Source organism: Oncorhynchus masou, unplaced genomic scaffold, assembly GCF_036934945.1.
Source record: "Oncorhynchus masou masou isolate Uvic2021 unplaced genomic scaffold, UVic_Omas_1.1 unplaced_scaffold_1549, whole genome shotgun sequence".
NCBI classification, from domain to species: Eukaryota; Metazoa; Chordata; class Actinopteri; order Salmoniformes; family Salmonidae; genus Oncorhynchus; species Oncorhynchus masou.
Genome location: NW_027005540.1, coordinates 121,952 through 137,803, shown reverse-complemented (window position 1 = coordinate 137,803; position 15,852 = coordinate 121,952). Strand labels below are relative to the sequence as shown.

The 15,852-nt window shown below is 48.4% G+C and overlaps 2 protein-coding genes across 2 annotated transcripts in view; one reads left to right on the top strand and one right to left on the bottom strand.

Annotated features, from left to right (window-relative positions):
• Positions 1-76: 76 nt before the first annotated feature.
• On the bottom strand, positions 77-3,640 carry LOC135531193 (bestrophin-3-like). Its single transcript, XM_064959308.1, has 5 exons — positions 3,539-3,640; positions 3,129-3,293; positions 2,737-2,831; positions 618-851; positions 77-276 (listed from the first exon to the last, which is right to left on the bottom strand). Exons 2-5 carry the CDS (start codon positions 3,278-3,280, stop codon positions 77-79), a joined length of 681 nt encoding a protein of 226 aa, XP_064815380.1. The 5' UTR covers positions 3,281-3,293; positions 3,539-3,640.
• A 1,096-nt stretch (positions 3,641-4,736) lies between these two features.
• The window catches only part of LOC135531195 (rab-3A-interacting protein-like), a 64,653-nt gene continuing 53,537 nt past the window's right edge, over positions 4,737-15,852 (top strand). The window contains exon 1 of the mRNA XM_064959312.1: positions 4,737-4,969. The gene's annotated coding sequence lies outside the window, so the exon portion shown is untranslated. The remainder of the gene's footprint in view (positions 4,970-15,852) is intronic.

Below are 15,852 nucleotides of genomic sequence, written 5' to 3'. Positions count from 1 at the left end.
TGGCCCAGTGTCGTCCGGGTTAGTGAAGGGTTTGGCCCGCAGGGATGTTCTTGTCCCATCGTGCTCCTAGCAACTCCTATGGTGGTCCAGGCACAGTGCACACTGACATGGTCAGCGTTTCCTCTGACACATTGGTGCGGCTGGCTTCCGGGTTAATTGAGAATTGTGTCAAGAAGCAGTGCGGCTTGGTTGGGTTGTGTTTCGGAGGACACACGGCTCTCCGACCTTCGCCTCCCAAGTCCGTACGGGAGTTGCAGCGATGAGACAAGACTGTAACTACCAATTAGAAATTGGGGAGGAGGAGTATTTTTTTTCTTGATCTGAACCTGACCTACTGAAGGTTGAGAGAACACTTGATCTGAACCTGACCTACTGAAGGTTGAGAGAACACTTGATCTGAACCAAACCTGTAAACCAAACCTGGTCGACCTTTGACCCCACCTATGTGTATTCTATTGGGGTCAGGTAAGACCAAGACATGTCATTGAGGTACCTGCTTCCACTACTTGGTCCGTGACGTTATGTACAGAATCTATCTGTCAAAATTAGTTTTCTCCTGACCCTCCTGACCTCCTGACCCCATCTATTTGCATTCCGTTATCCCCTTGGGGTCGTACCTGCCTCCACCACATGATCCATGGTGGGGAATCTCTTACAGACGGCGGTGCTGACGGAGCGGAAGATGAGCAGTGAGGTGAGGTTGACGTAGCGCATCAGCGTGCGTCTGAGGAGGCGGCCCTGCTCGTCGTGGCCGTGAACACAGCTGGAGACAAGGAACATGAGGCGGTCGGGCCAAGGCAGATTCACAAACTGGTTCCACCAACGGTTGACCACCAGGGTGACGTAGAAACCTGCAGGGGAGAGGAGATATCAGCATCATCTACACCAGGGTGACGTAGAAACCTGCAGGGAGGAGGAGATATCAGCATCATCTACACCAGGGTGACGTAGAAACCTGCAGGGAGGAGGAGATATCAGCATCATCTACACCAGGGTGACGTGAGAAACCTGCAGGGAGGAGGAGATATCAGCATCATCTACACCAGGGTGACGTAGAAACCTGCAGGGAGGAGGAGATATCAGCATCATCTACACCAGGGTGACGGGTGACGAAACCTGCAGGGAGGAGGAGATATCAGCATCATCTACACCAGGGTGACGTAGAAACCTGCAGGGAGGAGGAGATATCAGCATCATCTACACCAGGGTGACGTAGAAACCTGCAGGGAGGAGGAGATATCAGCATCATCTACACCAGGGTGACGAGAAACCTGCAGGGAGGAGGAGATATCAGCATCATCTACACCAGGGTGACGAGAAACCTGCAGGGAGGAGGAGATATCAGCATCATCTACACCAGGGTGACGTAGAAACCTGCAGGGAGGAGGAGATATCAGCATCATCTACACCAGGGTGACGTAGAAACCTGCAGGGAGGAGGAGATATCAGCATCATCTACACCAGGGTGACGTAGAAACCTGCAGGGAGGAGAAGATATCAGCATCATCGACACCAGGGCTCTACATCCTCCTAAAGGTTTTAAACTCCAACCCTGTTCCTGGAGAGATACATTCCTGTAGGTTTTAACTCCAACCCTGTTCCTGGAGAGATACCCTCCTGTAGGTTTTAACTCCAACCCTGTTCCTGTAGAGATAGCCTCCTGTAGGTTTTAACTCCAACCTTGTTCCAAGAGTGAAAACCTACCGGATGGTAGCTCTCCAGGAACAGGGTTGGAAAGCCCTGATCTACAGTAAGTCTAAACAGTATTTTGTCAGGTATGACTACAGTAGCAACCAAGGATGAGGTTTGGGTTGAGAAGGGCTGCTTCCGAAATTACATTTAATTTTCTACGTAGTGCAGTACTCTTCAGGCTACATTTGAGCCTCAAGCTCAAAACAGAAAATTGACCCCTAGATCATTGTCTAGGGCAACTTCATCCCAGTCCATATCAATATTTTATTGACAGAAACTGAGATACATAAATGTCATGAAAGCCACTTTGTGCCGGTCACACAGAAGCACAACACTATTAAGCAACAATCTGATATGCCATGCAAAGCACTCCAGCACCCAAGCAAACCAACAAACCCAACAATATCCCTCTTTCCCTGCTTTGGTCTGACTCCTAATGATTTCCTTCCATTAACTCAATCACCAGTTCATTTCCCCACTGGAATCAGTGTCTGTAAGGAGAGCTTCTGTTATTAAGTAAGGGTTGACAAATCACGATCATTAGTTTGTTGCCTGGCACTGTTGAGGATTAGTTGGGTTCATTTGGTTGGATAGTAGCAAGCAAGTCAGACAGTTAACGCAGTGGGTGTGTGTCGGTGTTTGTGCGTGCGTGCGTGCGTGCGCGTGTGTGTGGTGATCGAGAAAGTATTGCACTGTTGTCATTCTGTTTTTAGGAGGCTGATACACATTTGCCCGACGACTCAAACGGAATTCTTCTGCTGCTCCTATGTTCGCTCCATCTGTGGGCGTGGCGTAGCGTTTGGCTGGAGCGAAGAGTTTGGGTCGCCAGGCAAGCTACACATGGGGTTGCGGATGAGGTGAATTTGCCACTTAAATTGTAAAGCACTTTCAGCTCATCTGGAAAGCACCTCTACAGTATTCAGGTAGAAACAGGCATTCTCATCTCAGCACAGCGCTAGTAGCTCATAGAGTTAATAGGCTAATACTATAAACTACTCAGCGCGCATGCGCTGATATCAACCTGCACAAGGTGTACTGACTTACCAAGCACAAACGTGACTGGAATCTGTTCTGCATACTTGTTACAGTGAAGAGCCAACTTTTCAAAGAAACGCTTTTCAGGGTCTGAGAGAGCAAGTCTAGATTGACAGATGTGTTAATTAATGTGTTCACATGCAGTTATTGATATATCACAGCGATACTAATCAATTATGGACCCCATCATGCAAAGTCAAATCAAAGGCTCATATTACATCTTCATTTGTAATCACAGTTATAAACAGATTAAAATCAGATAATAGATACTGTTATATAATATACATACACACATAACATAATAATTATATGATTCATATTTCATATCACCGAGGACTTGTATTTGTGACAATACTAATGATTTTAAGGAAAAACCCTTAATAGCTTAATGTTATGCCTACCTGTAAACGAGGCTCACCAAGGTATATAACAGTACAAAGACTATGAACTCCCGATAAAGCAGTTTGTAGATGCTGCCTCTCCATCGCAGTAGAAGTCTATGGAAACCGAAGAACGTGGCGTTGGCGACTTTACTGGAGTAGGTCACCGTCATCTTCCTTCAATCACTGCAGAAAAACTACCTCGTCATCCAATTTACACTTAGTTGACAGACACTCCCTTGTCCTTACCGGTTGTGAATGTAGCTGACTTTAATTGATATCTAAAAAATGTTCCGCATTTGTTCCGCTCTTAAGGCAAGATGTCATAACACAATAATAACCAGTCAAAATAACCATTATTTCCATGTTACGTGGATAAGAAATAACGTTATTAAAAACAATAATAAAAGTATACATTTTTTCACACATACCTTTTGTACCAAATCTAAATCACATTGCTTGTTGTTGTTGCTTTAGGTGTAATATAGTGTATTCCTGAATCGTGAGTCAAGATTGAGCAATCATCAGGTGACCGTCCTGGCCACATTTAGCTGGTTGTCTGTCTGTGTCTGTCTGTCAGTCCAGCTGCCAGTGCGCTCCTGGCTATGGCTGTCTGGGCAACATGCCCACCATGTCATTGCGGTGGAATAAAATGCGCACCATGTCATGGCGGTGGAATAAGATGCGCACTATGTCATGGCGGTGGAATAAGATGCGCACTATGTCATGGCGGTGGAATAAACACATAATGACCTGCTGATGTAGAGAGAGACGACATTTATCCCTGCGTGCAAGTCTCTGGTTTTTAATACAACATGCCTATACAGCATACCAGCTCCTACATTTTTTAAAAGCAAAGTAATCAATGGGAACTTCTTTGGGATTTAATATTTATTGTAATATTATTATTATATAGATATATTTGGACACATTTTTATAGAAAAAACCTCATAAATATGTGGTTTATAGTAGTGCATATGAATGCAGGAAGTCAGATGCGTTGTAGAAATGGAAATGTCAAAGACTCCTTAAAGTTGTTTATTACCTTCTCGAATGTATCGCATCCTTTTTTTGCATTATTCATATGCTATCAAATATCCCTCACAACATGAGACCTAAAAAAGTGTCCAGCAGACGGCGCTGTTGACCTAATTATCATGGCAAACAATAAAGCAGGCTCACAGAAATGCACGGGAGATGCAGCGACGGGACAAGACTGTAACTACCAATTGGATATCACGAAATTGCGAATAAAAAAGGGGTAAACATTTTTTTTTTTTTTTTTTTACAAATAACAAAATAAATGCATGCCTTATACTGGTAGAACATACTCCCATCTATGATCAATAGATTAGCCTGCTTGGGCCTAATAGATGATCAACAGTAATAAATAATTGTCGATGTAGAGATCTTACATCACATCAGAAGGAAACACACATTTCATTGTGAAGTATATAACTATTGGCGCATGCATTGCATGCAATATCATAGTCAAATAGTCGGATACAATGTTGCAACTTATTATTTTAGATACAATGTTGCGATTACAGTTTCGTATTATCTGTCGTCTGTCATCTGTCTACCGGCTTTGCGCATGCGCCACTGTGAGGTTGTCGGTTCACTTCTCGTGGGTGCTTCGTTCCCACCCAACCAGCGGAGAAGAAAAGAGCAGGTGAGAGGATGTTCGGATGCTGCTTGCGTTACTAAACCGATGATATTCAGCAAACAGATACCTCATGCACGGCGAAACGGGAGGTTACTGGCGACAGGTAGCGAGAGCACGTCGTGACAGTTGGGTTTATGCACGGTGGTCACTTTCCGGACTGTTTTATTCTTCATAGACAGCAGGCGTCGAGAGAGGGGTGAGTTGACAGCTAGCATACTGTAGCTAGGCTAGCCAAAGCGCTAGCCAGCTGGCTGGCTGACTAGCTGTCTTGCTTGTTTCATCGTCTTTAAACAACGATATAGTCCAAGGTCATTGTGCATAGAGTTGTATTTGTTGGACATACATTTTACAGTGAAAAGTCTCCGCGTAATTCCCTTACCATGGAATTGCCCACTTGCATTGCATCGGAGTATTAGCACATCAATATGACAGCAATAGCTAGCTTTAATTCACTATCCATGGTGTATTTCGTTGAACCATTTTTTTGTCAACAGATGACTTTATGTCCACACTAGTTTTAACAGTCCTCCACATATGCGTACATTACAATCAAGCCAAGTCTGTTAAAGGAGACACATTCTGACTATTATAAGGTTTCACTAATGTTTTCCGAACATTATATCAGTCAATGCAGCTGTGTAACATGGATGGTTTGGAGCAAAGTGTATTTTGCTAGCAACATATCTCATAGGCCTACAGACGACGGCGAGGAGAGGAGATGAGAGGAGAGGAGAGGAGATGAGGAAGGGCTGAGAGGAGAGCAGGGAATCCCTGATGCAGTGAATTGATGCCCTGCATAGGTCAGACAGTGTGCTGAACGGATGTATGTTTACTGATCAATTGAAATGTATTGGTCACATACCCAGTGAACAGCAGTTATTAAAGGTGCAGGGAAGTGCCTGTGTGCTAAGCTCTCTCAGCATTACACAACATGAATCAATAATAACAATGACAAGAGTCGAGGGGAAAATAACAAGTAGTAGAAGTGGTAGCCTTTACCAGTATAAAGTCAATATTAGTCTGTATAATCGAAGTGTGTGTGTGTGTGTGTGAGGGTTGGATGTGTGGATAGTCAGTGCAAATAATGTCTGGTGCATATAGTCTCTAAGGTGCATATAGTCTCTAAGGTGCATATAGTCTCTAAGGTGCATATAGTCTCTAAGGTGCATATAGTCTCTAAGGTGCATGTCTGTGCAGGAAGACCGCTAGGTTGAGCTTTCCAGCAGTCTGATGGCCTGGTGGTAGAAACTGTCTGTTGTGCCGAGACCCGATACTCCACTACTGCTTGCCAGATGGTCCGTGGCTTGGGTGACTGGGGTCCTTGAGGATCTTTCGTGCCTTCCTCAGACACTGCCTGGTGTAGATGTCCTGGAGGGCCGGGAGCTCGCCCCCAGCGGGCCCATGCCGAATGTCTTCAGCCGCCCGAGGTTGAAGAGGTGCTGCTGCGCCTTCTTCACCACGGTGGTGGTGTGACTGGACCGTGTCCTCAGTGAGGTGCACGCTGGGGAACAGGCCCCTTTTCACCCTCCCCACTGCAGTCCTGTCCATGCTGCTTCCACTGTCTCCTGGCGTCCACCATCAGCTCCTTTGTTTTGCTGACGTTGAGGGATGTTTCCCCGGCACCGCTGTGCCAGGGCTCTAACCTCCTTCCGATAGGCTGTCTCGTCGCCGTCGACGATCACACAAACTTAGTGATGGTGTTGGAGGCATGCATGGCCACGCAGTCGTACGCTCCCAACGGCGGCCCCCCAACACACACACACACACACAGTAATCAATTAGCCGAATGTGGACTCTGCATTCTCTCATATGGTTAATTAATATGAAATGCCAATGCCATAAATACATCCGTTTGTACAGTCATGGCCAAAAGTTGAGAATGACACAAATATTAATTTCCACAAAGTCTGCTGCTTCAGTGTCTTTAGATATTTTTGTCAGATGTTACTATAGAATACTGAAGTATAAATACAAGCATTTCATAAGTGTTAAAAGGCTTTTATTGACAATTACACAAAGTTGATGCAAAGAGAGGAGAGGTCCTGTCCTGGCTGGGCCTATAGACTTGGAGAGGTCCTGTCCTGGCTGGGCCTATACTCTTGGAGAGGTCCTGGCTGGGCCTATACTCTTGGAGAGGTCCTGTCCTGGCTGGGCCTATAGACGTGGAGAGGTCCTGTCCTGGCTGGGCCTATACTCTTGGAGAGGTCCTGTCCTGGCTGGGCCTATAGACGTGGAGAGGTCCTGTCCTGGCTGGGCCTATAGACTTGGAGAGGTCCTGTCCTGGGCTGGGCCTATAGATTTGGAGAGGTCCTGTCCTGGCTGGGCCTATAGACTTGGAGAGGTCCTGGCTGGGCCTATAGACTTGGAGAGGTCCTGTCCTGGCTGGGACTATAGCCGCGGAGAGGTCCTGTCCTGGCTGGGCCTATAGACTTGGAGAGATCTTGTCCGGGCTGGGACCATAGCCGCGGAGAGGTCCTGGCTGGGACTATAGCCGCGGAGAGGTCCTGTCCTGGCTGGGACTATAGCCGCGGAGAGGTCCTGGCTGGGACTATAGCCGCGGAGAGTTCCTGGCTACGACTATAGCCGCGGAGAGTTCCTGGCTACGACTATAGCCGCGGAGAGTTCCTGGCTACGACTATAGCCGCGGAGAGTTCCTGGCTGGGACTATAGCCGCGGAGAGTTCCTGGCTACGACTATAGCCGCGGAGAGGTCCTGGCTGGGACTATAGCCGCGGAGAGGTCCTGGCTGGGACTATAGCCGCGGAGAGTTCCTGGCTGGGACTATAGCCGCGGAGAGGTCCTGGCTGGGACTATAGCCGCGGAGAGGTCCTGTCCTGGCTGGGACTATAGCCGCGGAGAGGTCCTGTCCTGGCTGGGACTATAGCCGCGGAGAGGTCCTGGCTGGGACTATAGCCGCGGAGAGGTCCTGTCCTGGCTGGGACTATAGCCGCGGAGAGTTCCTGGCTGGGACTATAGCCGCGGAGAGGTCCTGGCTGGGACTATAGCCGCGGAGAGTTCCTGGCTGGGACTATAGCCGCGGAGAGGTCCTGTCCTGGCTGGGACTATAGCCGCGGAGAGGTCCTGTCCTGGCTGGGACTATAGCCGCGGAGAGGTCCTGGCTGGGACTATAGCCGCGGAGAGGTCCTGTCCTGGCTGGGACTATAGCCGCGGAGAGGTCCTGGCTGGGACTATAGCCGCGGAGAGTTCCTGGCTACGACTATAGCCGCGGAGAGTTCCTGGCTACGACTATAGCCGCGGAGAGTTCCTGGCTGGGACTATAGCCGCGGAGAGGTCCTGTCCTGGCTGGGACTATAGCCGCGGAGAGGTCCTGTCCTGGCTGGGACTATAGCCGCGGAGAGGTCCTGTCCTGGCTGGGACTATAGCCGCGGAGAGGTCCTGGCTGGGACTATAGCCGCGGAGAGTTCCTGGCTACGACTATAGCCGCGGAGAGTTCCTGGCTACGACTATAGCCGCGGAGAGTTCCTGGCTGGGACTATAGCCGTGGAGAGGTCCTGTCCTGGCTGGGACTATAGCCGTGGAGAGTTCCTGGCTGGGACTATAGCCGTGGAGAGGTCCTGGCTGGGACTATAGCCGTGGAGAGGTCCTGTCTGGGACTATAGCCGCGGAGAGGTCCTGGCTGGGACTATAGCCGCGGAGAGTTCCTGGCTGGGACTATAGCCGCGGAGAGGTCCTGGCTGGGACTATAGCCGCGGAGAGGTCCTGGCTGGGACTATAGCCGCGGAGAGTTCCTGGCTGGGACTATAGCCGCGGAGAGGTCCTGTCCTGGCTGGGACTATAGCCGCGGAGAGGTCCTGTCCTGGCTGGGACTATAGCCGCGGAGAGGTCCTGTCCTGGCTGGGACTATAGCCGCGGAGAGGTCCTGTCCTGGCTGGGACTATAGCCGCGGAGAGGTCCTGGCTGGGACTATAGCCGCGGAGAGTTCCTGGCTACGACTATAGCCGCGGAGAGTTCCTGGCTACGACTATAGCCGCGGAGAGTTCCTGGCTGGGACTATAGCCGGAGAGGTCCTGTCCTGGCTGGGACTATAGCCGCGGAGAGGTCCTGTCCTGGCTGGGACTATAGCCTTGGAGAGGTCCTGTCCTGGCTGGGACTATAGCCGCGGAGAGGTCCTGGCTGGGACTATAGCCGCGGAGAGTTCCTGGCTGCGACTATAGCCGCGGAGAGTTCCTGGCTACGACTATAGCCGCGGAGAGTTCCTGGCTGGGACTATAGCCGTGGAGAGGTCCTGTCCTGGCTGGGACTATAGCCGTGGAGAGTTCCTGGCTGGGACTATAGCCGTGGAGAGGTCCTGGCTGGGACTATAGCCGTGGAGAGGTCCTGTCTGGGACTATAGCCGCGGAGAGGTCCTGGCTGGGACTATAGCCGCGGAGAGTTCCTGGCTGGGACTATAGCCGCGGAGAGGTCCTGGCTGGGACTATAGCCGCGGAGAGGTCCTGTCTGGGACTATAGCCGCGGAGAGGTCCTGTCTGGGACTATAGCCGCGGAGAGGTCCTGGCTGGGACTATAGCCGTGGAGAGGTCCTGGCTGGGACTATAGCCGTGGAGAGGTCCTGTCTGGGACTATAGCCGCGGAGAGTTCCTGGCTGGGACTATAGCCGCGGAGAGGTCCTGTCCTGGCTGGGACTATAGCCGCGGAGAGGTCCTGTCCTGGCTGGGACTATAGCCGCGGAGAGTTCCTGGCTGGGACTATAGCCGCGGAGAGGTCCTGTCCTGGCTGGGACTATAGCCGCGGAGAGGTCCTGTCCTGGCTGGGACTATAGCCGCGGAGAGGTCCTGTCCTGGCTGGGACTATAGCCGCGGAGAGGTCCTGGCTACGACTATAGCCGCGGAGAGGTCCTGGCTGGGACTATAGCTGTGGAGAGGTCCTGGCTGGGACTATAGCCGCGGAGAGGTCAGAGTTGTTGCACACTCCTTCCCATGGAAGCCTAAACCCTCACCTTGGCGACACCTTGGCGAGCGTCTTGTTGACTCACCCTTCAGTATCAGTAAGCAGCACAGCCAGTGAGTGGACCCCTCCCTCCAGGCCTCCAGACTAACCTTAACCCCTGCTGCCACTAAGACATTCACAATGCTTTATTCACATGTGTACTACACTACTGAGACGCTAAGAAATACATCGTTTCATCTTTTCAGGTTGTGGTTCTAAATATTTTCATGTACAACCTAATCCAGTGATTGTCATGCATTTTGGGTTGACAATTATGCTATTATATTTTACTGTTAAAATATAGGGCTCCAGAATTTTCTGATTTGTCTTGGTTCTGATGTCGATGACTTTGCATCTTTGTGTGCTAATATCGTAGGGGATAACGGAAACTCTAAACACAATAGCTAGGTTGCTAACTGTACATATAACAGTAGCCATGTATTCATCTAACAGTAAATGTTTCTAAAGATTGTTGTTGTTTTAGCCTACCGCCCAATGAGTCCTATGCAGTCATAATGGCCAATGCACATTCCATATCTCAGAGCCATATCAAATATCTTGGTTGTAAAATAGTTGCTATTTTAGTTGCTGAGAAATCAAAATGATACCTACATAAAGCTGATCACATCCTTTCTTGAAAACATGTTTTTAGACTCCTAAAAAAAAAGGCAATTTTGAGTGAGGTGACCATGTAAAATGTGTAGCTCACACTGATGTTACTAATTAAAAATGTAACTCGGACGCACATCCGAGTCAAAGGGTCGCAATATGCAACTAAATGGTGGCAGTCTGGAACCCCCCTCCCTCTCTTCAAAGAAATGTCCCTCCCTTCTCTCCCTCGTGTTGTGTGAGAATTTGTCAGGCTCTCGCTAACATTCACTATTTGTCTTCACAGTTGATATAAAGAATTTTTATTATTTTTTTAAACCTGGAGACTGGAAGAGAGGAAGAGGGGGAAAATGAGTGCCCAGCCTCAGACAGCCGGCAGGCCTCTCCCCTTGGTCTGTTCCTCAGACAGCCGGCGGGCCTCTCCCCTTGGTCTGTTCCTCAGACAGCCGGCGGGCCTCTCCCTTGGTCTGTTCCTCAGACAGCCGGCGGGCCTCTCCCCTTGGTCTGTTCCTCAGACAGCCGGCGGGCCTCTCCCTGGTCTGTTCCTCAGACAGCCGGCGGGCCTCTCCCCTTGGTCTCTTCCTCAGACAGCCGGCGGGCCTCTCCCCTTGGTCTGTTCCTCAGACAGCCGGCGGGCCTCTCCCCTTGGTCTCTTCCTCAGACAGCCGGCGGGCCTCTCCCCTTGGTCTGTTCCTCAGACAGCTGGCGGGCCTCTCCCCTTGGTCTGTTCCTCAGACAGCCGGCGGGCCTCTCCCCTTGGTCTGTTCCTCAGACAGCCGGCGGGCCTCGCCCCCCTGGTCTCTTCCTCAGACAGCCGGCGGGCCTCTCCCCTTGGTCTGTTCCTCAGACAGCCGGCGGGCCTCTCCCCTTGGTCTGTTCCTCAGACAGCCGGCGGGCCTCTCCCCTTGGTCTGTTCCTCAGACAGCCGGCGGGCCTCGCCCCCCTGGTCTGTTCCTCAGGCAGCCGGCGGGCCTCTCCCCTTGGTCTCTTCCTCAGACAGCCGGCGGGCCTCTCCCCTTGGTCTCTTCCTCAGACAGCCGGCGGGCCTCTCCCCTTGGTCTGTTCCTCAGACAGCCGGCGGGCCTCTCCCCTTGGTCTGTTCCTCAGGCAGCCGGCGGGCCTCGCCCCCCTGGTCTGTTCCTCAGGCAGCCGGCGGGCCTCGCCCCCCTGGTCTGTTCCTCAGGCAGCCGGCGGGCCTCGCCCCCTGGTCTGCTTGACACTCAGGACCTACTGGCACCGTTTGGAGTCTAGACGTTGAGAGACATAAACTTAGACATATGAACAAGGAAACCACCGAGCAAATGGAGGTTACCTGTGTTTACTTTAGGATCTGTAAGAGATTGTCATATTTGAATTAGTTTTGCTGATAAAATCATGTGTATCATACTCAGACTGTGTATGAGTGTAGCTTAGGTGTTGTGTGTCAGAGATAAGCCTGTAGTTATTAAGGTCTCTGTTCTGTTGTGCTCTGTTCTGTTCTGACCTGCTCTGTTCTGACCTGCTCTGTTCTGACCTGCTCTGTTCTGACCTGCTCTGTTCTGACCTGCTCTGTTCTGACCTGCTCTGTTCTGACCTGTTCTGTTCTGACCTGCTCTGTTCTGTTGTCTCAGGACATTTAGGACAAATCATTCTGTGTTCTTATCTCTCACACACTCACAGCCACTATATATATACAATTAGCCACACCGACTCACAGCCACTATGTATATACAATTAGCCAGACTAACTCACAGCCACTATGTATAGACAATTAGCCAGACCAACTCACAGCCACTATGTATAGACAATTAGCCAGACCGACTCACAGCCACTATGTATAGACAATTAGCCAGACCAACTCACAGCCACTATGTATAGACTATTAGCCAGACCAACTCACAGCCACTATATATAGACAATTAGCCAGACCAACTCACAGCCACTATGTATAGACAATTAGCCAGACCAACTCACAGCCACTATATATAGACAATTAGCCAGACCAACTCACAGCCACTATGTATAGACTATTAGCCAGACCAACTCACAGCCACTATATATAGACAATTAGCCAGACCAACTCACAGCCACTATATATAGACAATTAGCCAGACCAACTCACAGCCACTATATATAGACAATTAGCCAGACCAACTCACAGCCACTATATATAGACAATTAGCCAGACCAACTCACAGCCACTATATATAGACAATTAGCCAGACCAACTCACAGCCACTATATATAGACAATTAGCCAGACCAACTCACAGCCACTATATATAGACAATTAGCCAGACCAACTCACAGCCACTATGTATAGACAATTAGCCAGACCAACTCACAGCCACTATGTATAGACAATTAGCCAGACCAACTCACAGCCACTATATATAGACTATTAGCCAGACCAACTCACAGCCACTATATATAGACAATTAGCCAGACCAACTCACAGCCACTATATATAGACAATTAGCCAGACCAACTCACAGCCACTATATATAGACAATTAGCCAGACCAACTCACAGCCACTATATATAGACAATTAGCCAGACCAACTCACAGCCACTATGTATAGACAATTAGCCAGACCAACTCACAGCCACTATGTATAGACAATTAGCCAGACCAACTCACAGCCACTATGTATAGACTATTAGCCAGACCAACTCACAGCCACTATATATAGACAATTAGCCAGACCAACTCACAGCCACTATGTATAGACAATTAGCCAGACCGACTCACAGCCACTATATATAGACAATTAACCAGACCAACTCACAGCCACTGTGTAGACAATTAGCCAGACCGACTCACAGCCACTATGTATAGACAATTAGCCAGACCGACTCACAGCCACTATGTATAGACAATTAGCCAGACCGACTCACAGCCACTATGTATAGACAATTAGCCAGACCGACTCACAGCCACTATGTATAGACAATTAGCCAGACCGACTCACAGCCACTATGTATAGACAATTAGCCAGACCAACTCACAGCCACTATATATAGACTATTAGCCAGACCAACTCACAGCCACTATGTATAGACAATTAGCCAGACTAACTCACAGCCACTATGTATAGACAATTAGCCAGACCAACTCACAGCCACTATGTATAGACAATTAGCCAGACCAACTCACAGCCACTATATATAGACAATTAGCCAGACCAACTCACAGCCACTATGTATAGACTATTAGCCAGACCAACTCACAGCCACTATATATAGACAATTAGCCAGACCAACTCACAGCCACTATATATAGACAATTAGCCAGACCAACTCACAGCCACTATATAGACAATTAGCCAGACCAACTCACAGCCACTATATATAGACAATTAGCCAGACCAACTCACAGCCACTATATATAGACAATTAGCCAGACCAACTCACAGCCACTATATATAGACAATTAGCCAGACCAACTCACAGCCACTATATATAGACAATTAGCCAGACCAACTCACAGCCACTATGTATAGACAATTAGCCAGACCAACTCACAGCCACTATGTATAGACAATTAGCCAGACCAACTCACAGCCACTATATATAGACAATTAGCCAGACCAACTCACAGCCACTATATATAGACAATTAGCCAGACCAACTCACAGCCACTATGTATAGACAATTAGCCAGACCAACTCACAGCCACTATATATAGACAATTAGCCAGACCAACTCACAGCCACTATATATAGACAATTAGCCAGACCAACTCACAGCCACTATATATAGACAATTAGCCAGACCAACTCACAGCCACTATATATAGACAATTAGCCAGACCAACTCACAGCCACTATATATAGACAATTAGCCAGACCAACTCACAGCCACTATATATAGACAATTAGCCAGACCAACTCACAGCCACTATATATAGACAATTAGCCAGACCAACTCACAGCCACTATGTATAGACAATTAGCCAGACCAACTCACAGCCACTATATATAGACAATTAGCCAGACCAACTCACAGCCACTATATATAGACAATTAGCCAGACCAACTCACAGCCACTATGTATAGACAATTAGCCAGACCAACTCACAGCCACTATGTATAGACAATTAGCCAGACCAACTCACAGCCACTATATATAGACAATTAGCCAGACCAACTCACAGCCACTATGTATAGACAATTAGCCAGACCGACTCACAGCCACTATGTATAGACAATTAGCCAGACCGACTCACAGCCACTATGTATAGACAATTAGCCAGACCGACTCACAGCCACTATGTATAGACAATTAGCCAGACCGACTCACAGCCACTATATATAGACAATTAGCCAGACCGACTCACAGCCACTATATATAGACAATTAGCCAGACCGACTCACAGCCACTATGTATAGACAATTAGCCAGACCAACTCACAGCCACTATGTATAGACTATTAGCCAGACTAACTCACAGCCACTATATATAGACAATTAGCCAGACCAACTCACAGCCACTATATATAGACAATTAGCCAGACCGACTCACAGCCACTATGTATAGACAATTAGCCAGACCAACTCACAGCCACTATGTATAGACAATTAGCCAGACCAACTCACAGCCACTATGTATAGACAATTAGCCAGACCGACTCACAGCCACTATGTATAGACAATTAGCCAGACCGACTCACAGCCACTATGTATAGACAATTAGCCAGACCGACTCACAGCCACTATGTATAGACTATTAGCCAGACCAACTCACAGCCACTATGTATAGACAATTAGCCAGACCAACTCACAGCCACTATGTATTAACAATTAGCCAGACCGACTCCTCCTCCATGCTTCACGGTGGGAACCACACATGCGGAGATCATCCGTTCACCTACTCGGAGTGTGCAAAGCTGTCATCAAGGCAAAGGGTGGCTATTTTGAAGAATCTCAAATATAAATCTATTTTGATTTGTTTTAACACATTTTGGGGGGTTACTACCTGATTCCATATGTGTTATTTCATAGTGTTGATGTTCTCACTATTATTCTACAATGTAGAAAGAGAACTCTTGAATGAGTAAGTGTTTCCAAACTTTTGACTGGTACTGTATATGATGAGGGTGATAACTGTAGCTTCCTTCTCAATAGACCTATAGGACGAGGGTGATAACTGTAGCTTCCTTCTCAATAGACCTATAGGAGGAGGGTGATAACTGTAGCTTCCTTCTCAATAGACCTATAGGACGAGGGTGATAGCTGTAGCTTCCTTCTCAATAGACCTATAGGAGGAGGGTGATAACTGTAGCTTCCTTCTCAATAGACCTATTGGAGGAGGGTGATTATAGTCATTATTATCAACAGAAGGTTGAGAGTCTAGTAGTCATCATTGTAGTCTTGTAGTAGTCATCATTATCATCTGTACTGATAACTTGACGAGTCTTGGTAGAATCTGTTGATAATGATGACTACTACATTATCTGTACTGATGACTGACTAGTGCTGGTAGAATCTGTTGATAAAGATGACTACTACATTATCTGTACTGATGGCTCACTAGTCCTGGTAGAA

What these genes read in the sequence shown, in the direction of transcription:
- LOC135531193 (XM_064959308.1), bottom strand. Translation starts at nt 3,280, where the DNA reads ATGACGGTGACCTACTCCAGTAAAGTCGCCAACGCCACGTTCTTCGGT. An exon ending in TTGGTGAGCCTCGTTTACAG is followed by an intron (nt 2,832 to 3,128) that starts GTAGGCATAACA and finishes CTGTCAATCTAG; the next exon opens with ACTTGCTCTCTCAGACCCTG. An exon ending in GGATCATGTGGTGGAGGCAG is followed by an intron (nt 277 to 617) that starts GTACGACCCCAA and finishes TCTAATTGGTAG; the next exon opens with TTACAGTCTTGTCTCATCGC.